The sequence below is a fragment of the Phaenicophaeus curvirostris genome, chromosome 33 (assembly GCF_032191515.1).
Source record: "Phaenicophaeus curvirostris isolate KB17595 chromosome 33, BPBGC_Pcur_1.0, whole genome shotgun sequence".
Lineage (NCBI taxonomy): Eukaryota > Metazoa > Chordata > Aves > Cuculiformes > Cuculidae > Phaenicophaeus > Phaenicophaeus curvirostris.
In genome coordinates this window covers 1,681,847-1,705,100 of record NC_091424.1, presented here as the reverse complement: position 1 = coordinate 1,705,100, position 23,254 = coordinate 1,681,847, and the positions used below count along the sequence as shown (strand labels likewise).

Here is a 23,254-nt window from a genome sequence, read left to right as displayed (position 1 = left end):
CCCTATATATGATCCCCAAGCCCCTATACGTGCCTACCAGCCCCACAGATGATGGTCTCACCCCCTATATATGGGTCCCAGCCCCCTATAGGTGACCCCAGCCCCCTCTATGTGGGTCTGAGCCCCATAAGGCAGGTCCCTGCCGCCTATATATGATCCCCAAGCCCCTACACGTGCCTCCCAGCCCCACAGATGATGGTCTCACCCCCTATATATGGGTCCCCGCCCCCTATATATGGGTCCCAGCCCTCTATACGTGGCTCCCAGCCCCCTATATATGGGTCCCAACCCCCTATATATGACTCCTAGCCCTCTATATGTGGGTCCCAGTCCCCTATATGTGACCCCCAGCCCCCTATAGAGAGGTCTGAGCCCCATAAGGCAGGTCCTTGCCCCCTATATATGATCCCCAAGCTCTTACATGTGGCTCCCAGCCCCACAGATGATGCTCTCACCCCCTATATATGGGTCCCCGCCCCCTATATGTGACCCCAGCCCCCTATATGTGACCCCCAGGCCCCCTATATGTGACCCCCAGCCCCTCACACTCTCCCCCCTCCCCACCCGCAGACTCATTTGCATAAAGGGGCGTGGCTAGAAAAGACCCATTTATATAACCAGAAGGGGGCGTGGCCTAAAGGGAAGGGGCGGGGCTTAAGGTTGCATTGATTTCAATGGGAGGGGGCGTGGCTTAAGGGCCCCATTGATTTCAATGGGAGGGGGCGTGGCTTAAGGGCCCCATTGATTTCAATGGGAGGGGGCGTGGCTTAAGGGCCCCATTGATTTCAATGGGAGGGGGCGTGGCTTGAGGCCCCATTGATTTCAATGGGAGGGGGCGTGGCTTAAGGCTTAATATAAGCCCCAAGCCAATTATTAATGAGGAAGGGGCTGGGCTGAGGGCGTTGTGGGCGTGGCCTGAGGGCAGGGGGCGTGGCCTCTCAGTCCCTCCATGTCACTTCCACCTCATCCGTGCGGTACCTGGAAAAAGAGAAAGGTTTAAAGGGGGCTCAGCCCCATAAGTGGGGGCCCAGCCCCCTATAGGTGGCTCCCAGCCCCCCATATGTGCCTCCCAGCCCCTATATGTGGCTCCTAGCCCCCTATATGTGGTTCCTAGCCCCACAGATGTGGCTCCCAGCCCCCCATATGTGGCCCCCAGCCCCCCATATGTGCCTCCCAGCCCCCCATATGTGCCTCCCAGCCCCCCATATGTGCCTCCCAGCCCCCTATACGTGACCCCCAGCCCCCTATACGTGGCTCTCACCTCTGCGTGACCCCCGAGTCGCTCAGCGCCGTCACCTGCCCCACGCGCAGCATCTCCCACCCGGCCTGGGCGATCATGGCCCCGTTGTCCACGCAGTATCTGGGGGGGGCCAGACCCATATAGACCCATATGGACCCCTATATGTGGCTCCCAGCCCCTTAAGGGCACTTTCTGCCCCCTAGATGTGACCCCCACGCCCCTATATGTGGCTCCCAGCCCCCTATATGTGGCCCCCGCGCCCCTATATGTGGCTCTCAGCCCCCTATATGTGGCCTCCACGCCCCTATATGTGGCTCCCAGCCCCCTGTAGGTGACCCCCAGGCCCCTATACGTGGGTCCCAGCCCCACCTCTCATCTATAGGGCAGAGCCGGGCCCCCCGGGCACTACACATGGTCCTCAGCATCTCCTGCAGCCGCTGGTTACCTGGATAAAAAGGGGGGGGGGGACCCCATAAGTGACTATAAGGGTCTATGGGAGCTGAGGCCACGCCCCCTCCATTCAAGTCTATGGGGAGCGAGGCCACGCCCCCTCCATTAAAGTCTATGGGGAGCTGAGGCCACGCCCCCTCCATTAAAGTCTATGGGAGCGAGGCCACGCCCCCTCCATTAAAGTCTATGGGAGCGAGGCCACGCCCCCTCCATTAAAGTCTATGGGGAGCGAGGCCACGCCCCCTCCATTCAAGTCTATGGGGAGCGAGGCCCCGCCCCCTCCATTCAAGTCTATGGGGAGCGAGGCCACGCCCCCTCCATTCAAGTCTATGGGGAGCTGAGGCCACGCCCCCTCCATTAAAGTCTATGGGGAGCGAGGCCACGCCCCCTCCATTAAAACCAATAGGGCCCCGCCCCCGCCCCATTAACCCTTTACTCACAGGCGACGCCCCCGACCAGCAGCAGCTCCTGGGCCCCCGCCAGCGCCAGCGCTCGCTCCGCCACCTCGGCCACCATGGCGAACGCCGTCTCCTAGCCAGAACGGGGCCCGCGGTAGCCAAATGGGGGGGGGAGAGGGGCTACCAGCCCCCTCGGGTGGCCACTCAACCCCTCGCTAGCCCCCCCAGACCTCTTGGTAGCCCCCTTCATTGGAGTCTATGGGGAGCGAGGCCACGCCCCCTCCATTGGAGTCTGTAGGAGCTGAAGCCACGCCCCCTCCATTAAAGTCTATGGGGAGTGAGGCCACGCCCCCTCCATTCAAGTCTATGGGAGCTGAAGCCACGCCCCCTCCATTAAAGTCTATGGGGAGCGAGGCCACGCCCCCTCCATTCAAGTCTATGGGAGCTGAAGCCACGCCCCCTCCATTCAAGTCTATGGGGAGCGAGGCCACGCCCCCTCCATTCAAGTCTATGGGAGCTGAAGCCACGCCCCCTCCGTTAAAGTCTATGGGAGCTGAAGCCACGCCCCCTCCATTAAAGTCTATGGGGATTCAAGCCACGCCCCCTCCATTAAAGTCTATGGGGAGCGAGGCCATTAAAGCCTCCTAGCCAGCACGGGCCCCCAGTAGCCAACGCGGGGGGGCCACTAGCCCCCTCGGGTGGCCACCAAACCCCTCGCTAGCCCCCCCAGCCCTCTCGGTAGCCCCCCCCTTACCTGCAGGGAGAAGCAAAGATCCTCAGCCGTCGCCTCCCCTGACTCCAGCAGCTTGGGGGTCACAGCCTGGAGGGTGGGGGGGGGTGTGTATGTGACCCCTAAATGCGGCTCCCAACCGCACAGATTGCCCTCCAGCCCCCTCTATATAACTCCCAGCCCCCTATAGGTGCCCCCCAGCCCCTTATACGCCCCCTCCAGCCCCTTATAGGCGCCCCGCAGCCCCCTATATGTACCCCCCAGCTTTCTCTATATGGGTCCCACACTTTTCTCTTCCCCCATGACTCCGCGGTGCGACACCTTTTCCTGCCCCCCCCCCCCCCCAGCCGCGAACTTTGGTTCCGCCTCACTTTGGTTCCCCCCCCAATTCCTTCATTCTATAGGTGGCTACCATTTCTCTATAAGTGGCTACTGATTGTCTATAGGTGGCTACCAATTCTCTATAGGTGGCTACCTGCAGGTGGGACAGGAGCCCCGAGAAGGAGACGTCCAGGCCCTTCACCACGTACGGAAGCTCCAGCAGGCGCCGGCCCCTGCGCACACGTGGCTAGTGGCCACCCCGGGGTGGCTACCAGCCGGGGGGGGGTGGCTACCAAGAGCCTTGGGGGGCTACGAAGGGGCTGGGGGGCTAGGAAAGGGGGTTGGGGGCTACTAAAAGGGGGTTGGGGTCTACTAAAAGGGGGTTTGGGGCTACTAAAAGGGGGTTTGGGGGCTACTAAAGGGGGTTTGTGGCTACTAAAGGGGGTTTGGGGGCTACTAAAAGGGGGTTAGGGGGCCACCACTCACTTGCGAGCCAGGAGCTCGATGTTGTAGCCAGGGCTGGGGTCGTTGGAGAGCTGGGGAGACCAGTATAGACCAGTTAAAACCAGTATAGACCAGTATAAACCAGTATAAGCCGATACAAACCAGTATAAACCAGTATAAACCAATATAAACCACTATAAACCAATATAAACTCATATAACCTACTAGAAAGCAGCACCAGTTTGGACCAGTATGGACCAGTATAAGCTAGTAGAAACCAGTATAAACCAGTACAGACCAGTACAAGCCAGTAAAGCCTTGGATGAACCAGTATAGACCAGTATGAACCAGTATAGAACCTGATAAACCAGTATAGGGCGATGCCCAGTAGAAACCAGTAGAGACCAGTCGCCTTCCAGTCCCCCCCAATCCCCTCCCAGTATAACCCAGTGCCTCCCAGTCCCCCCAATCCCCTCCCAGTGCCTCCCAGTCCCCCCCAATCCCCTCCCAGTGCCCCCCAATCCCCCTCAAACCCCTCCCAGTGCCCCCCAATCCCCTCCCAGTCCCCTCCCAGTACCCCCAGTTCCCTGCCGTAGCGATCCAGGCAGTTCCCCAGTGCCAGGTCCAGGGTCTCTCCCAGGATCCGGTAGCGACACCGCGAGAAGCACAGAACCTGCCGGCAACCAACCCCCCCCGGTCAGTAGCCACCGGCCCCTCCCCCCTCCCAGTATCCCCCAGTCCCCTCCCAGTGCCTCCCAGTACCCCCTAATCCCCTCCCAGTGCCCCCTAATCCCCTCCCAGTGCCTCCCAGTGCCCCCCAATCCCCTCCCAGTGCCCCCCAATCCCCTCCCAGTGCCCCCCAGTATATCCCAGTGCCCCCCAGTCTCACCTGGGTGTTCCCCCCGCTGACGTAGAGCACCACGGGGTCCCGGGCCTCCCCGAGCAGCCGCCCCATCTCGATGTGGCCCACGCAGTGGTTCACCCCGACCAGGGGCAGCTCCCAGAGCTGGGCCAGCGCCCGCGCCACCACGGCTACCACCGCCAGCGGGGCCCCCATGCCGGGCCCTGACACGCCAACCACACGCTAAGGACACGCCACGAGCACGCGCAGCCCCTATAGGGACCCACCCAGCCCTTATATGGACCCACCCAGCTCTTATATGGACCCACCCAGCTCTTATATGGACCCCTTGAGGCTCCCTATGGGGCTGGGGTGGGCACTAGGACCCAGCGGAGTCGCTCTCGAAGTGCCCTCAATGAACACACTAAGGACACGTGACCCATTCATGCTCTATAGGGCCCAGTGAGAACCTATATGGACCCCTTGAGCCCTTATATGAATCTTTTCAGGCCCTATATAGACCCATCAAGTCTGTATATGGACCCATTAAGATCCTATATGGACTCATTGAGACCCTATAGGGAGCCACTGAGCTTCTTTATGGGGCTGGGGTGGGCACTAGGACCCAGCGGAGTCGCTCTCTAAATGCCCTTAATGAACACGCTAAGGACACGTGACCCATTCATGCTTTATAGGACCCACTGAAAACCTATATGGACCTCTTGAGCCCTTATATGAACCTATTGAGGCCCTATATGAACCCATTGAGACTCTATATGGACCCATTAAGACCCTATAGGGAACCATTGAGCCTCTATATGGACCCATTGAGGCCCCATATGGATCCCCTCTATATGGGGCTGGGGTGGGCACTAGGACCCAGCGGAGTCGCTCTCTTAAGTGCCCTTAATGAACACGCTAAGGACATATGACTCATTCATCCTCTATAGAGATCATTGAACCCCTATATGAACCTACTGAGGCCCTATATGACCCATCGAGCCTCTATATGGACACATTAAGACCCTATAGAGAGCCATTGAGCCTCTATATGTACCCATTGAGGCCCTATATGGACCCATCGAGCCTCTACAAGGGGCTGGGGTGGGCACTAGGACCCAGCGGAATCGCTCTCTAAGTGCCCTTACTGAACATGCTAAGGACATGTGACCCATTCATGCTCTATAGGGCCCACTGAGAACCTATATGGACCCATTGAGCCCTTATATGGACCTGTTGAGGCCTTATATGGACCATTCGATCCTCTATATGGAGCCATTGAGGCCCTATATGGGGCTGGGGTGGGCACTAGGACCCAGCGGAGTCGCTCTCTAAGTGCCCTTAATGAACATGCTAAGGACATGTGACCCGTTCATGCCCTATAGGGCCCATTGAGCCCTTATATGAAGCTATTCAGGCCCTATATGGACTCACTGAGCCCCTACAGGGAGACATTGAAGCCCTATAGGGAGTCAGTGAGCTTCTTTATGGGGCTGGGGTGGGCACTAGGACCCAGCGGAGTCGCTCTCTAAGTGCTCTCAATGAACATGCTAAGGACATGTGACCCGTTCATGCTCTATAGGGCCCACTGAGAACCTATATGAACCCATTGAGCCCCTATATGAACCTATTCAAGCCGTATATGGACCCATCGAGCCTCTATATGGACCTGCTGAGCCCCTATATGGACCCCTTGAGGCTCCCTAGGGGGCTGGGGTGGGCACTAGGACCCAGCGGAGTCGCTCTCTAAGTGCCCTCAATGAACACGCTAAGAACACATGACCCATTCATGCTCTATAGAGCCAATTCAGAACCTATATGGACCCATTGAGCCCTTATACGAACCTATTCAGGCCCTATATGGACCCATTGAGCCTCTATGTGGACCCGTTAAGACTCTATAGCGAGCCATTGAACCTCTATATGTACCCATTGAAGCCCTATATGGACCCATTGAGCCTCTATATGAGGCTGGGGTGGGCGCTAGGACCCAGCGGAGTCGCTCTCTAACTGCCCTCAATGAACACGCTAAGGACACGTGACCCATTCACGCTCTATAGGGCCCAGTGAGAACCTATATGGACTCCTTGAGCCCTTATACGAATCTTTTCAGGCCCTATATAGACCCATCGAGTCTGCATATGGACCCATTAAGATCCTATATGGACTCATTGAGACCCTATATGGACCCATTGAGCTTCTTTATGGGGCTGGGGTGGGCGCTAGGACCCAGCGGAGTCGCTCTCTAAGTGCCCTCAATGAACACGCTAAGGACACGTGACCCATTCATGCTTTATAGGACCCACTGAGAACCTATATGGACCTCTTGAGCCCTTATATGAACCTATTGAGGCCCTATATGAACCCATTGAGCCTCTATATGGACCCATTAAGACCCTATAGGGAACCATTGAGCCTCTATATGGACCCATTGAGGCCCCATATGGACCCCCTCTATATGGGGCTGGGGTGGGCACTAGGACCCAGCGGAGTCGCTCTCTAAGTGCCCTTAATGAACACACTAAGGACATGTGACCCATTCATCCTCTATAGGGATCATTGAGCCCCTATATGAACCTACTGAGGCCCTATATGACCCATCGAGCCTCTATATGGACCCATTAAGACCCTATAGAAAGCCATTGAGCCTCTATATGGACCCATTGAGACCCTATAGGGACCCATTGAGCTTCTTTATGGGGCTGGGGTGGGCACTAGGACCCAGCGGAGTCGCTCTCTAAGTGTCCTTGATGAACATGCTAAGAACAAATGACCCATTCATGCTCTATAGGGCCCACTGAGAACCTATATGGACCCATTGAGCCCCTATATGAACCTATTCAAGCCCTATATGGACCCATCGAGCCTCTATATGGACCTGTTGAGCCCCTATATGGACCCCTTGAGGCTCCCTAGGTGGCTGGGGTGGGCACTAGGACCCAGCGGAGTCGCTCTCTAAGTGCCCTCAATGAACATGCTAAGAACACGTGACCCATTCATGCTCTATAGGGCCCAGTGAGAACCTATATGGACCCATTGAGCCCCTATATGAACCTATTCAAGCCCTATATGGACCCATCGAGCCTCTATATGGACCCCTTGAGGCTCCCTAGGTGGCTGGGGTGGGCACTAGGACCCAGCGGAGTCGCTCTCTAAGTGCCCTCAATGAACATGCTAAGAACACGTGACCCATTCATGCTCTATAGGGCCCAGTGAGAACCTATATGGACCCATTGAGCCCTTATATGAATCTTTTCAGGCTCTATATAGACTCTTTGAGCCTCTATATGGACCCATTAAGACCATATAGGGAGCCATTGAGCCTCTATATGGACCCATTGAGGCCCTATATGGACCTATTGAGCCTCTATATGGGGCTGGAGTGGGCACTAGGACCCAGCGGAGTCGCTCTTTAAGTGCCCTTACTGAACATGCTAAGGACATGTGACCCATTCATGCTCTATAGGTCCCACTGAGAACCTATATGGACCTCTTGAGTCCTTATACGAACCTATTCAGACCCTATATGAACCCATCGAGTCTCTATATGGACCCATTAAGACCATATAGGGAGCCATTGAGCCCTATACGGACCCATTGAGGCTCTACATGGACCTATTGAGCCTCTATATGGGGCTGGAGTGGGCACTAGGACCCAGCGGAGTCGCTCTCTAAGTGCCCTTACTGAACATGCTAAGGACATGTGACCCATTCATGCTCTATAGGGCCCACTGAGAACCTATATGGACCCATTGAGCCCTTATATGGACCTCTTGAGGCCTTACATGGACCATTCGAACCTCTATATGGAGCCATTGAGGCCCTATATGGGGCTGGGGTGGACACTAGGACCCAGTGGAGTCGCTCTCTAAGTGCCCTTAATGAACACGCTAAGGACATGTGACCCATTCATGCTCTATAGGGCCCACTGAGAACCTATATGGACCTGCTGAGGCCCTATATGGAGCCATTGAGCCTCTATAGGGAGCCATTGAGGCCCTATATGGACCTATCGAGCCTCTATATGGGGCTGCGGTGGGCGCTAGGACCCAGTGGAGTCACTCTCTATGGGTCCTTAATGAACACATGACCCATTCATGCTCTATAGGGATCATTAAGCCCTATATGGACCCACTGAACCCCTATACGGACCCGTTGAGGCCCTATAGGGACCCACTGAGGCCTCATATGGACCTATTCAGGCCCTATAGGGACTCTTCAAACCCTATAGGGACCCATTGAGGCCCTATAGGGCCCCAGTGATGCTCTCTATGGGGCTGGGTGGGCACTAGGACCCAGCGGAGTCGCCCTTTATACTGAATAGACTTCATCAAAAACTAATTAAAAGGTAATTATATACTCATTAGGACCTCATCATGAGTTCATTAAGGGTTAATTATGAACCAATGAATCATATATATCATGATCACTAATTAAAGGACTAATTAAGGGCCAATTAGGGACTCATTAAAGGCTAATTAAAAGCTCATTAAGCTCTAATTAAGGGCTTATAAACCATATATTGGACTCTAAGCAAACACACCTTGAGCGCTAATTAAAGGCCTGATTAAGGCTTAATTAGGGGCTCAGTGAGGGCTAATTAAGAGCCAATTAAGGGCTGATTAATAGCTAATTAACACCTTATTAAGGGCTAATTACGGCTTCGCTAAGGGTCAATAAACCATATATTGGGGTCTAAGGAGAAGCATCTTGAGCTCTAATTAAAAGGCTAATTATGGCTTAATTGCTGCTAATTAGAGCCTTAGTGAGAACTAATTAAGAACTCTCATTAAGGACTCGTTAAGACTTAATTAAGAGCCCACTAAGAGACTACTAAGAGCTTATTAACGATCTATAGACCATATATTAGACTCTAAGCAAAAGCACCTTGAGCACTAATTAAAGGTTTGATTAAAGCTTAATTAAGAGCTCAACGAAGGCTAATTAAAGACTAATTAAAAGCTAATTAGGGGCTCCCCAAGGGCTAATTAGGGGCTCCCCAAGGGCTAATTAGGGGCTCCCCAAGGGCCTATAAACCATATACTGGGCTCTAATGAGAAGCAGCTTGAGCACTAATTAAACAGCTGATTAAGGCTTAATTAGCAGCTCCTTGAGAGCTAATGAAGAGCTAATTAAGAGCTAATTAAGGACTTATTAAAGGCTCATTAGGAGGTAATTAAGGGGTAATTAAGAGGTAATGAAGCGTACATCCAGCCCTAGGGGGGAGCCTCTTGAGCGCTAATAAAGCGACTAATTAAGGGTTAATTAGGGGTTAATTAAGGGCTAATTAGGCGCTAATTACCTCGGGTGAAGGCAATGGCATCCAGGTCCCGGGGCCCCAGCCCCGCGTCGCTCAGGGCCCCCGAGATCAGGTCCAGCAGCACCCGGCGATGGTGGCGCCCGGTGGGGCCTGGGGCGAAGCCTGCGACCAGTAGAAACCAGTATAAACCAGTATGGACCAGTATAAACCAGTATAGACCAGTATGGACCCCCCCAGAGCCACCCAGTGGCCTCCAAACCCAGTAAAACCCAGTAGCGATGGCGCCTCATGAGGCCTGGGGCGAAGCCTGCGACCAGTATAAACCAGTATAGACCAGTATGAACCAGTATAAACCAGTATGGACCCCCCCGTGCCTCCCAGTATATCCCAGTCCCTCCCAATCCCCTCCCAGTGCCCTCAGTCCCCTCCCAGTCCCCTCGCAGTCCCCCCAATCCCCTCCCAATCCCTCCTAGTCCCCCCCAATCCCCTCCCAGTCCCCCTCAATCCCCTCCCAGTCCCCCTCAATCCCCTCCCAGTCCCTCCCAGTCCCCTCAATCCCCTCCCAGTCCCCTCAATCCCCTCCCAGTCCCTCCCAGTCCCCCTCAATCCCCTCCCAGTCCCCCCCAATCCCCTCCCAGTCCCCCCCCAGTCCCCACCGGAGCCCGGGGGGGTGACGAAGGTCTCTCTGCGGTTGCTCAGGATCCTCCCGTCCCTCACGATCCCGGCTCCCACCTTGTTGGCCGAGCCCTCCAGGCCCAGCACGGCCGGCATGGCGGCCGTGACGTCACTTCCGGCCCCCGCGAGGCGCCGGAAAGGGCGGGAAGACGAAAAAAAAGGGCGGGAAGACGAAAAAAAAGGGCGGGAACGGAAAAAAAGGGGCGGGAAGGGGAGGAGGGAGGCGCCATTTCCGGTTCCGGTTACTCTGAGGGGAAGCAGCGCGTGGGGAGGTGATTGATTAGGGTTAAGGGGTGATTGGTAAGGTGGGGGGTGATTGATAAGGGTTAAGGGGTTATTGATAAGGTGGGGGGTGATTGATAAGGGTTAAGGGTTGATTGATAAGGCTTGGGGGGTGATTGATAAGGTTTGAGTGGAATTGATGAGGTTTTGGGGCTGATTGATAAGGTTTGGGGGGTGATTGATAAGGTTTGAGTGGAATTGATAAGGTCTGAGGGGTGATTGATAAGGTCTGGGGGGTGATTGATAAGGTTTATGGGCTGATTGATAAGATTCCATTGGAACTGATAAGGTTTGGGGGCTGATTGATAAGGTTTGGGGGGTGATTGATAAGGTTTGGGGGGTGATTGATAACATTTCAGGGGAATTGATAAGGTTTGGGGGGCGATTGATAAGGTTTGGGGGGTGATTGATAAGATTTCAGTAGAATTGATAAGGTTTGGGGGGTGATTGATAAGATTTCAATGGAATTGATAAGGTTTGGGGGGTGATTGATAAGGTTTGGGGGGTGATTGATAAGGTTTGGGGGGCGATTGATAAGGTTTATGGGCTGATTGATAAGATTTCAGTGGAACTGATAAGGTTTGGGGGGTGATTGATAAGATTTCAGTGGAATTGATAAGGTTTGGGGGGTGATTGATAAGGTTTGGGGGCTGATTGATAAGATTCCAGTGGAATTGATGAGGTTTGGGGGGTGATTGATAAGGTTTGGGGGGTGATTGATGAGGCTTGGGGGGTGATTGATGAGGCTTGGGGGGTGATTGATGAGGCTTGGGGGGTGATTGATAAGGTTTGAGTGGAATTGATAAGGTCTGAGGGGTGATTGATAAGGTCTGGGGGGTGATTGATAAGGTTTAAGGACTGATTGATAAGATTTCAGTGGAACTGATAAGGTTTGGGGGGTGATTGATAAGATTTCAGTGGAATTGATGAGGTTTGGGGGGTGATTGATAAGGTTTACGGCCTGATTGATAAGATTTCAGGGGAATTGATAAGGTTTGGGGGGTGATTGATAAGATTTCAGTGGAATTGATAAGGTTTGGGGGGCGATTGATAAGGTTTGGGGGCTGATTGATAAGATTTCAGTGGAATTGATGAGGTTTGGGGGGCGATTGATAAGGTTTGGGGGGTGATTGATAAGATTTCAGTGGAATTGATGAGGTTTGGGGGCTGATTGATAAGGTTTGGGGGGTGATTGATAAGATTTCAGTGGAATTGATAAGGTTTGGAGGGTTATTGATAAGGTTGGGGGCGTGATTGATAAGGTTTGGGGGGCGATTGATAAGGTTTATGGGCTGATTGATAAGATTTCAGTGGAACTGATAAGGTTTGGGGGGTGATTGATAAGATTTCAGTGGAATTGATAAGGTTTGGGGGGTGATTGATAAGGTTTGGGGGCTGATTGATAAGATTCCAGTGGAATTGATGAGGTTTGGGGGGTGATTGATGAGGCTTGGGGGGTGATTGATGAGGCTTGGGGGGTGATTGATGAGGCTTGGGGGGTGATTGATGAGGCTTGGGGGGTGATTGATAAGGTTTGAGTGGAATTGATAAGGTCTGAGGGGTGATTGATAAGGTCTGGGGGGTGATTGATAAGGTTTAAGGACTGATTGATAAGATTTCAGTGGAACTGATAAGGTTTGGGGGGTGATTGATAAGATTTCAGTGGAATTGATGAGGTTTGGGGGGTGATTGATAAGGTTTACGGCCTGATTGATAAGATTTCAGGGGAATTGATAAGGTTTGGGGGGTGATTGATAAGATTTCAGTGGAATTGATAAGGTTTGGGGGGCGATTGATAAGGTTTGGGGGCTGATTGATAAGATTTCAGTGGAATTGATGAGGTTTGGGGGGCGATTGATAAGGTTTGGGGGGTGATTGATAAGATTTCAGTGGAATTGATGAGGTTTGGGGGGCGATTGATGAGGTTTGGGGGGTGATTGATAAGGTTTGGGGGTTACTGATAAGGTCTGGGGGGTTATTGATCGGCTTCAGGCCCCCATTGATCGCGGGCCATGCCGAAACGGAGCAAGAAGGAGGCGGAGGGTGAGGCCGGGGAGGAAGCAGGTGAGCCCCACCAGTACAGACCAGTATAACCCAGTACAGACCAGGAGGAACCTGCCCTTGGTTCCCCCCAGGCCCTCCCAGTGCGCCCCAATCCCCTCCCAGTGCCCCCCAATCCCCCCCAATCCCCTCCCAGTGCCCCCCAACCCCCTCCAATCCCCTCCCAGTCCCCTCCCAGTGCCCCCCAGTCCCCTCCCAATCCCCTCCCAGTGCCCCCCAATCCCCTCCCAGTGCCCCCCAATCCCCTCCCAGTGCCCCCCAATCCCCCCCCAATCCCCTCCCAGTGCCCCCCAATCCCCCCCCAATCCCCCCCCAATCCCCCCCCAGTGCCCCCCAGTCCCCCCCAATCCCCTCCCAGTCCCCCCCAATCCCCTCCCAGTCCCCCCCAATCCCCTCCCAGTGCCCCCCAATCCCCCCCCAATCCCCCCCCAGTGCCCCCCAATCCCCTCCAATCCCCTCCCAGTGCCCCCCAGTCCCCTCCCAGTGCCTCCCAGTCCCCCTCAATCCCCTCCCAGTCCCCCTTAATCCCCTCCAATCCCCTCCCAGTCCCCCCCAGTCCCCCCCAATCCCCCCCCAATCCCCCCCCAATCCCCCCCCAGTGCCCCCCAATCCCCCCCAGTCCCCTCCCAGTGCCCCCCAGTCCCCTCCCAGTGCCTCCCAGTCCCCCTCAATCCCCTCCCAGTCCCCCTTAATCCCCTCCAATCCCCTCGCAGTGCCTCCCAGTGCCCCTCAATCCCCTCCCAGTGCCCCTCAATCCCCTCCCAGTGCCCCTCAATCCCCTCCCAGTGCCCCCCAATCCCCTCCCAGTGCCCCCCAATCCCCTCCCAGTGCCCCCCAATCCCCTCCCAGTGCCCCCCATCCCCTCCCAGTCACCTCCAATCCCCTCCCAGTGCCCCCCAATCCCCTCCAATCCCCTCCCAGTGCCCCCCAGTCCCCTCCCAGTGCCTCCCAGTCCCCCTCAATCTCCTCCCAATCCCCTCCCAGTCCCCCCCAATCCCCTCCCAGTGCCCCCCAATCCCCTCCCAGTGCCCCCCAATCCCCCTCAATCCCCTCCCAGTGCCCCCCAATCCCCTCCCAGTGCCCCCCAATCCCCTCCCAGTGCCCCCCAGTCCCCTCCCAGTGCCCCCCAGTACCCCCCCCCGTGCCCCGCAGGCCGGCGCCCCCCCAAGGCGGGGCGGGAGGAGGCGGCTCCGTACGAGGACCCCCCCGAGCGGCTGGAGTCGCCGGCCGGGCAGCGCTTCACCCTCAAGGTCACCTCGTGGAACGTGGACGGCCTGAGGGCCTGGGTGCGCAAGGGGGGGCTGCAGGTGAGAGAGAAACCCCCCCCCCCGGGACCTATAGGAACCTATAGAAACCTATAAGGCCCCATAGAGACCTATAGAGACCCATAGGGACCCATAGAGAACATAGGGACCCATAGAGACCCATAGGGATGGGGGTGGGCTGAGGGCCTGGGTGTGCAAGGGGGGGCTGCAGGTGAGAGGACCCCCCCTGGGATGTATAGGGACGTATAGAAATCTATAGGAACCCATAGAGACCCATAGGGACCCCATAGGGACCCCATAGGGACCCCGTACGGACCCCATAGAGACCCATAGGGACCCATAGAGCCCCATAGAGCCCCATAGGGACCCCATAGGGACCCCATAGGGACCCCATAGAGCCCCATAGGGACCCCATAGGGACCCATAGAGACCCCATAGAGACCCCATAGAGCCTCATAGGGACCCCATAGAGCCTCATAGGGACCCATAGGGACCCATAGGGACCCCATAGGGACCCCATAGAGCCTCATAGGGACCCTCATAGGGACCCCATAGGGACCCCATAGAGCCTCATAGGGACCCCATAGACCCCCATAGGAACCCCATAGGGACCCCATAGAGACCCATAGGGACCCCATAGAGACCCATAGGGACCCCATAGAGACCCCATAGAGCCTCATAGGGACCCCATAGGGACCCCATAGGGACCCCATAGGGACCCCATAGAGCCCCATAGGGACCCATAGGGACCTCATAGGGACCCCATAGAGCCTCATAGGGACCCATAGAGCCTCATAGGGACCCATAGGGACCCCATAGGGACCCCATAGAGCCTCATAGGGACCCATAGAGCTCAATAGGAATCAATGAGGACCCATAGGGCTCAATGGAGGCCAAGGGGGACCTAGAGCTGGACCCATAGAGGCAAATGGGAACCGATAAGGATCAATAGGAGTCGGTGGGGACCTATAGGGACCTATAAGGACCCATAGAGAGCCGAGAGGGCCCATAGGGACCCATAGAAACCCATAAAGGACCATAGAGAATTATGGAGACCCCATAGGGACCCCATAGGAACCCCATACGGACCCAAAGAGACTCATTGATCTCATAGAGACCCCATAGGGACTCATTGACCCCATAGAGACCCCATAGGGACCCCTTAGAGACCCCATAGGGATTCATCGACACCCTATAGTGACTCGTCTCGCCCCCCCCCGGTATCCTCAGTGGGTCCAGGAAGAGGCCCCGGACGTCCTTTGCCTCCAGGAGACGAAATGCGGGGCGGGGACGGTGCCCCCCGAGCTGCGGGACCTGCAGGCCCTGCCCCACCAGTACTGGGCCTCCCCCAAGGACCGGCCGGGCTACAGCGGCGTGGGGCTGCTGGCCCGCACCGAGCCCCTCCGCGTCACCTACGGCATCGGTGAGTGGCCCCCGGGACCCATAACTACGTCCCCGGGCCCCTAAGTCCCCACCTCGAGACCCCTAAGTGGCCTCGTGGTCTTCAAACCCCTTCTTGAAGGACCTAAAACCTTCAAGAATGGACGTAGAGACCTTCAAAATGCATCGAAACCCACTCTAGGGACCCATAAGTGACCACCTCGCGACCCCTAAGTGGCTCCGTGATCTTCAAACTCCTTCTTGAAGGACCTAAAACCTTCAGGAATGACCCCAAAATCCACCTTGGAGACCCATAAGTGACCCCCGGGACCCATAACTACGTCCCCGGCCCCCTAAGTCCCCACCTCGCGACCCCTAAGTGGCCTCGTGGTCTTCAAACCCCTTCTTGAAGGACCTAAAACCTTCAGGAATGACCCCAAAATCCACCTTGGAGACCCATAAGTGACTTCTAGGAGCCATAAGTGACCCCCGGGACCCATAACTACGTCCCCGGCCCCCTAAGTCCCCACCTCGAGACCCCTAAGTGGCCTCGTGGTCTTCAAACCCCATCTTGAAGGACCTAAAACCTTCAGGAATGACCCCAAAATGGAGCTAAAATGCATCAAAACCCACTCTAATGACCCATAAGTGACCCCCGGGACCCATAACTACGTCCCTGGCCCCCTAAGTCCCCACCTCGCGACCCCTAAGTGGCCTCGTGATCTTCAAACCCCTTCTTGAAGGACCTAAAATCTTCAAGAATGGACCTAGAGACCTTCAAAATGCATCGAAACCCACTCTAGGGACCCATAACTGACCCCTGGGACCCATAACTACGTCCCCGGCCCCCTAAGTCCCCACCTCGCGACCCCTAAGTGGCTCTGTGATCTTCAAACCCCTTCTTGAAGGACCCAGAACCTTCAGGAATGACCCCAAAATCCACCTTGGAGACCCATAAGTGACTTCTAGGAGCCATAAGTGACCCCCGGGACCCATAACTACGTCCCTGGCCCCCTAAGTCCCCACCTCGAGACCCCTAAGTGGCTCCGTGATCTTCAAACCCCTTCTTGGAGGACCTAAAACCTTCAAGAATGGACCTAGAGACCTTCCAAATGGAGCTAAAAGCACCTTCCCGACCCATAAGTGACTTCTAGGACCCTCCCAGTCACCCCCTTTCTCCTTCTCCAGGCGAGGAGGAGCACGACGCCGAGGGCCGGGTGGTCACGGCCGAGTTCCCCTCCCTCTTCGTGGTGGCCGCCTACGTCCCCAACGCGGGCCGGGGCCTGGTCCGCCTCGCCTACCGCCAACGCTGGGACGTCTCCTTCCGCTCCTACCTGGCCCGCCTCGACCTCCTCAAGCCGGTGGCTCTTTGCGGCGACCTCAACGTGGCCCACGGCGACATCGACCTCCGGCATCCCCGGCAGAACCGCCGCTCGCCGGGCTTCACCCTCGAGGAGCGCGAGGCCTTCGGGGCCCTGCTCGACGCCGGCTTCATCGACTCCTTCCGCCACCTCTACCCGCAGGTAGCGCCGCCTCTTGGCTCAAAAACCCAATCAAAACCCTTCAAAATTGGGTTTTTGGAACGTTTTCCTGCTCAAAATGGCGTCTTGGTGGCTCCATCAAGCTCTTCTTGACCATAAATCCAAGCTAAATGCCTCAAAATTGGGTTTTTATGATGTTCTCATGGTCAATATGGAGTCTTGGTGGCTCTATCAACGTCTTCTTGACCATAAATCCCAGCGAAATGCCTCAAAATTGAGGTTTTTAGAACATTTTCATGGTTAAGATGGAGTCTTGGTGGCTCCATCAAGCTCTTCTTGACCATAAACCCAACCAAAACCCTTCAAAATTGGGTTTTTAGAACGTTTTTCTGCTCAAAATGGCGTCTTGGTGGCTCCATCAACCTCTTCTTGACCATAAATCCAACCTAAATGCCTCAAAATGGAGGTTTTTAGATGTTTTCATGGTCCATATGGAGTCCTGGAGGTCTCCTCGCCCTCTCCTTGATGCCGACCCCCCCTCTCCCCGCAGGTCCCTCACGCTTACACCTTCTGGACCTACCTGGGAGGCGCCCGGGAGCGCAACGTGGGCTGGCGCCTCGATTATTTCGTCCTCTCCAAGCGCCTCCAGGCCGCCCTGTGCGACAGCAAGATCCGCACCCGCGTCCTGGGCAGCGACCACTGCCCCATCACCCTCCTCCTCGCCCTCTAGGAGCTCCCGATCCAACCCAAAGAGCTCAAAAATCCGTTTGGAGGACCTCGTCCGGCTCAAAACGGCGGCTGGGTGGCTCCATCATCCTCTACTTCTCCAGAAATTCCTCCGAAACCCTTCAAAATTGGGGGTTTGGAACGTTTTCCTGCTCAAAATGGCGTCTTGGTGGCTCCATCAAGCTCTTCTTGACCATAAATCCAACCTAAATGCCTCAAAATTAGGTTTTTAGGATGTTTTCGTGGTCAATATGGAGTCTTGGTGGTTCTATCAAGCTCTTCTTGACCATAAATCCAACCTAAATGCCTCAAAATTAGGTTTTTAGATGTTTTCATGGTCAATATGGAGTCTTGGTGGCTCCATCAACCTCTTCTTGACCATAAATCCAAGCTAAATGCCTCAAAATTAGGTTTTGAGGATGTTTTCATGGTCAACATGGAGTCTTGGTGGCTCCATCAACCTCTATTTGACCATAAATCCAATCTAAATGCCTCAAAATTGGGATTTTATGATGTTCTCATGGTCAACATGGAGTCTTGGTGGCTCCATCAACCTCTATTTAACCATAAATCCAACCTAAATGCCTCAAAATTAGGTTTTTAGATGTTTTCATGGTCAATATGGAGTCTTGGTGGCTCCATCAACCTCTTCTTGACCATAAATCCAACCTAAATGCCTCAAAATTGAGATTTTAGGATGTTTTCATGGTCAATATGGCGTCTTGGTGGCTCCATCAAGCTCTTCTTGACCATAAATCCAACCTAAATGCCTCAAAATGGAGGTTTTTAGATGTTTTCATGGTCCATATGGAGTCCTGGAGGTCTCCTCGCCCTCTCCTCGATGCCGACCCCCCCTCTCCCCGCAGGTCCCTCACGCTTACACCTTCTGGACCTACCTGGGAGGCGCCCGGGAGCGCAACGTGGGCTGGCGCCTCGATTATTTCGTCCTCTCCAAGCGCCTCCAGGCCGCCCTGTGCGACAGCAAGATCCGCACCCGCGTCCTGGGCAGCGACCACTGCCCCATCACCCTCCTCCTCGCCCTCTAGGAGCTCCCGATCCAACCCAAAACGCTCAAAAATCCGTTTGGAGGACCTCGTCCGGCTCAAAACGGCGGCTGGGTGGCTCCATCATCCTCTACTTCTCCATAAATTCATCCGAAACCCTTCAAAATTGGGGGTTTGGAACGTTTTCCTGCTCAAAATGGCGTCTTGGTGGCTCCATCAAGCTCTTCTTGACCATAAATCCAACCTAAATGCCTCAAAATTAGGTTTTTAGGATGTTTTCGTGGTCAATATGGAGTCTTGGTGGCTCATCAAGTTCTTCTTGACCATAAATCCAACCTAAATGCCTCAAAATTAGGTTTTTAGGATGTTTTCGTGGTCAATATGGAGTCTTGGTGGCTCATCAAGTTCTTCTTGACCATAAATCCAACCTAAATGCCTCAAAATTGGGTTTTTAGGATGTTTTTATGGTCAATATGGAGTCTTGGTGGTTCTATCAAGCTCTTCTTGACCATAAATCCAACCTAAATGCCTCAAAATAGGGTTTTTAGGATGTTTTCATGGTCAATATGGAGTCTTGGTGGTTCTATCAACCTCTATTTAACCATAAATCCAACCTAAATGGATCAAAATTGGGTTTTTAGGATGTTTTTATGGTCAATATGGAGTCTTGGTGGCTCCATCAACCTCTTGACCATAAATCCAAGCGAAATGCCTCAAAATTGGGTTTTTCGAAGATTTTCAGGGTCTAAATGGCGTCTTGGTGGCTCCATCAACCTCTTCTTGACCATAAATCCAAGCGAAATGCCTCAAAATTGAGTTTTTAGAACGTTTTCCTGCTCAAAATGGCGTCTTGGCGGCTCCATCAACCTCTCCTCGACCATAAATCCAAGCGAACACCCCCCCCCGTCCCCTATAGATCTATAGGTCCTGCCCCATAGGGCCCGGCCCCTCCCTCAGGGATCCCGTTTTTTTAGTAATAAAAACCATTAAAATCCACGTGAATTTGATTTAAATTGGGGGTTGGGGGGGGGGTTGGGGTCCCATATAGGGGGTTGGGGTCCTATATAGGGGGTTGAGGTCCCATATAGGGGGTTGGGGTCCCCTATAGGGGGTTGAGATCCCCTAAACCCCCTTTTCTCCCTCATTTTTAACCCATTTCCCACGATTTTTTTACTAAATTTCCAACATTTTTAACGTTTTCCCTTTTTGCTGAATTTCCACCTGAATTTTCCTGAATTTTTCCTCAATTTCCAACATTTTTAATTGATTTTAAACCAATTTCCTGTTTTATTTCCCGTTTTCACTCAATTTTCATCATTTTAAACAATTTTTTTAACATATTCCTCAATTTTTAATGAATTTCTATCATTTTAAACCATTTTTTAACACACTCCCCACTTTTTACTGAATTTTTATTAATTTAAAGCATTTTCTTGACAAATTTCCCAATTCTTGAGGCGCGTTTATTGTTTTAAACCATTTTCTTTAAATTTTACGCTTTTTTTTACTAAATATTCTCTATTTAAACTATTTACTTACCTCATTTCCTGCTTTTTTACTCAATTTTCATTATTTTAAAGCATTTTTTTAATATATTTCCCACTTTTTTACTAAATTTTCATTGTTTTAAGCCGTTTCTATACAATTTTCCTTTTTTCCCCTGAAATTTCATCGTTTTAAAGCATTTTCTGACAAAATTTCTCATTTTTAATGAATTTTATTCACATTTCATGTTTTTTTACTCTATTTTCATTATTTAAACCATTTTCTTACCTTATTTTCTTCTTATTTCACTGATTTTTAATTTATTTTACTGAATTTTAATGATTTATTCTTATTTTAAAGCATTTTCTTACCTCATTTTCCACTTTTTTACTGGATTTTCACCGTTTCACAGGGTTTTCTTCACAAATTTTCCCTTTTTCCCTCATTATTTTCCTTTTTCCCTCATTATTTCCCCTTTTTCCCTCATTATTTCCCCTTTTTCCCTCATTATTTCCTTTTTTCCCTCATTATTTCCCTTTTTCCCTCATTATTTTCCTTTTTTCACTCCCATTTTCACCAATTTCCCTCTATTTTACCCCAAAACCCCTCATTTTTTTAACAAATTTCCTCACTTTTCCCTTAAATTCTTAATTTTTCACCTTTTTCTCTCAGATTTTACCCAAATCTGCGATTTTTTCCCTCATTTTTAGCTTTTTTCCCCTCATTTTCCCTCCATTTTCCCTCCTTCACTCCCATTTTCACCAATTTCCCTCTATTTTGCCCCAAAACCCCTTATTTTTTTAACACATTCTCTCCCTTTTCCCTCTAATTCCTGATTTTTCACCTTTTTCTCTCAGATTTTACCCAAATTGGGGTGTTTTTACCTCATTTTTTACCCTTTTCCCCTCATTTTTTACCCTTTTCCCCTCATTTTTTACTTTTCCCCCTCATTTTTTACTTTTTTCCCTCATTTTTTCCCCTTTTTCCCTCATTTTTACCCTCATTTTTACCCTTTTCCCCTCGTTTTTTACCTTTTTCCCCTCGTTTTTACCCTTTCCCCCTCATTTTTTACCCTTTTTTCTCATTTTTTACCCTTTTTTCTCATTTTTTACCCTTTTTTCTCATTTTTTACCCTTTTTTCTCATTTTTACCCCTTTCCCCTCATTTTTTACCCCTTTTCCCTCATTTTTCACCCTTTTCCCTCATTTTTCACCCTTTTCCCGCATTTTTCACCCTTTTCCCCTCATTTTTTACCCTTTTCCCCTCATTTTTTACCCTTTTCCCCTCATTTTTTACCCTTTTCCCCTCATTTTTCCCTTTTTCCCCTCATTTTTTCCCCTTTTCCCCTCATTTTTTCCCCTTTTCCCCTCATTTTTTCCCCTTTTCCCCTCATTTTTTAACTTTTTCCCCTCATTTTTTAACTTTTTCCCCTCATTTTCCTACTTTTTAACCAAATTCTCCCTTTTTCCCCTCATTTTTTCAATCCCCCCCTCCCTTTTCCTTTAATTCCTGATTTTTCACCTTTTTCTCTCAGATTTTACCCAAATCTGCGATTTTTTCCCTCATTTTTAGCTTTTTTCCCCTCATTTTCCCTCCATTTTCCCTCCTTCACTCCCATTTTCACCAATTTCCCTCTATTTTGCCCCAAAACCCCTTATTTTTTTAACACATTCTCTCCCTTTTCCCTCTAATTCCTGATTTTTCACCTTTTTCTCTCAGATTTTACCCAAATTGGGGTGTTTTTACCTCATTTTTTACCCTTTTCCCCTCATTTTTTACCCTTTTCCCCTCATTTTTTACTTTTCCCCCTCATTTTTTACTTTTTTCCCTCATTTTTTCCCCTTTTTCCCTCATTTTTACCCTCATTTTTACCCTTTTCCCCTCGTTTTTTACCTTTTTCCCCTCGTTTTTACCCTTTCCCCCTCATTTTTTACCCTTTTTTCTCATTTTTTACCCTTTTTTCTCATTTTTTACCCTTTTTTCTCATTTTTACCCCTTTCCCCTCATTTTTTACCCCTTTTCCCTCATTTTTCACCCTTTTCCCTCATTTTTCACCCTTTTCCCGCATTTTTCACCCTTTTCCCCTCATTTTTTACCCTTTTCCCCTCATTTTTTACCCTTTTCCCCTCATTTTTTACCCTTTTCCCCTCATTTTTCCCTTTTTCCCCTCATTTTTTCCCCTTTTCCCCTCATTTTTTCCCCTTTTCCCCTCATTTTTTCCCCTTTTCCCCTCATTTTTTAACTTTTTCCCCTCATTTTTTAACTTTTTCCCCTCATTTTCCTACTTTTTAACCAAATTCTCCCTTTTTCCCCTCATTTTTTCAATCCCCCCCTCCCTTTTCCTTTAATTCCTGATTTTTCACCTTTTTCTCTCAGATTTTCCCCAAATCCGCGATTTTTTCCCTCAATTTGCCTGAAAACGCCCCAAAATTCACAATTTTTAACACATTTTGACCATTTTCCCCCTTTTTTTCACATTTCGGCACCTTTAAACCCTCTAAATTTTGAGTTAAAACCTTAAAAAAACTCTAATTATTAATTAAAAACCTTAAAATTCGTTAAATTTTAAATTTTTACGTAGAAAAATTCACTAATTTCCCCTTTTTCGACCTCAAATTGAAATTTTTCACCTTCAAATTTGAAAATTTGGGGTTTTTGGTCTCAAAAAGGGACCAAAACGGGGAGTTTTGGGGCTAAAAATGAGCGGAAAGGCTGGAAAATGGAGTCTGGGCCCCAGGGATCCCAGTATGGACCAGTATAAACCAGTATAAACCAGTAGGGGCCCCAGAAATCCCAGTATGGACCGGTATAAACCAGTATAGACCAGTATGGGCCCCAGTATGGACCAGTATAAACCAGTATGGGCCCCAGGGCCCTCCCAGTGCCCCCCCCACACCACTTCCGGTCCGCCATCTTTATTTCCGGCCCCGCCCCCTTCCTTCCTTGTGCCGCGGGGCATGCTGGGACAGAGGGGGGGGCAGGCGGAGCGGAGAGACACGTGACCTCCCCCGCGGCGCGCGGGAGGGGCGGGGCTGGGCGCGTCACGTGACTCGAGAGCCGCGTGGGGGGGCGTGGTCACGTGACCCAGGGGGGCTCCCGGAGGCGGCGGTCACGTGACTCCGAGGCCTCGCAGGCGTGCGGGGGGGGGGAAGAGGTCATGTGACCCCAGGGGAAGGTCTCCAAGGGAGTCACGTGACTGATAGGAGGGAGC

At 52.1% G+C, this 23,254-nt stretch overlaps 2 protein-coding genes across 6 annotated transcripts; one reads left to right on the top strand and one right to left on the bottom strand.

Moving 5' to 3' along the window:
• Positions 1–591: 591 nt before the first annotated feature.
• On the bottom strand, positions 592–10,752 carry OSGEP (O-sialoglycoprotein endopeptidase). 4 transcript variants are annotated; one of them, XM_069879153.1, is made up of 11 exons: positions 10,341–10,740; positions 9,727–9,846; positions 4,473–4,648; positions 4,161–4,256; positions 3,626–3,675; positions 3,294–3,372; positions 2,843–2,908; positions 2,131–2,221; positions 1,610–1,685; positions 1,262–1,360; positions 592–978 (listed from the first exon to the last, which is right to left on the bottom strand). In XM_069879153.1, exons 1-11 carry the CDS (start codon positions 10,453–10,455, stop codon positions 939–941), a joined length of 1,008 nt encoding a protein of 335 aa, XP_069735254.1. In that variant the 5' UTR covers positions 10,456–10,740; the 3' UTR covers positions 592–938. The 4 variants fall into 4 exon arrangements, 3 of the variants coding, with proteins under 3 accessions (XP_069735254.1, XP_069735256.1, XP_069735255.1); XR_011339282.1 differs by lacking the exon at positions 1,610–1,685 and having other exon boundaries at positions 10,341–10,752; XM_069879155.1 differs by lacking the exon at positions 1,262–1,360 and having other exon boundaries at positions 10,341–10,746.
• Positions 10,586–19,554, top strand: APEX1 (apurinic/apyrimidinic endodeoxyribonuclease 1). 2 transcript variants are annotated; one of them, XM_069879158.1, is made up of 6 exons: positions 10,586–10,631; positions 12,634–12,705; positions 13,855–14,009; positions 15,198–15,390; positions 16,536–16,870; positions 17,379–19,554. In XM_069879158.1, the coding sequence occupies exons 2-6, from the start codon at positions 12,654–12,656 to the stop codon at positions 17,556–17,558; spliced, it is 915 nt and encodes a 304-aa protein (XP_069735259.1). In that variant the 5' UTR covers positions 10,586–10,631; positions 12,634–12,653; the 3' UTR covers positions 17,559–19,554. The 2 variants fall into 2 exon arrangements, with proteins under 2 accessions (XP_069735259.1, XP_069735260.1); XM_069879159.1 differs by lacking the exon at positions 10,586–10,631 and adding an exon at positions 10,632–10,659.
• Positions 19,555–23,254: the final 3,700 nt, after the last annotated feature.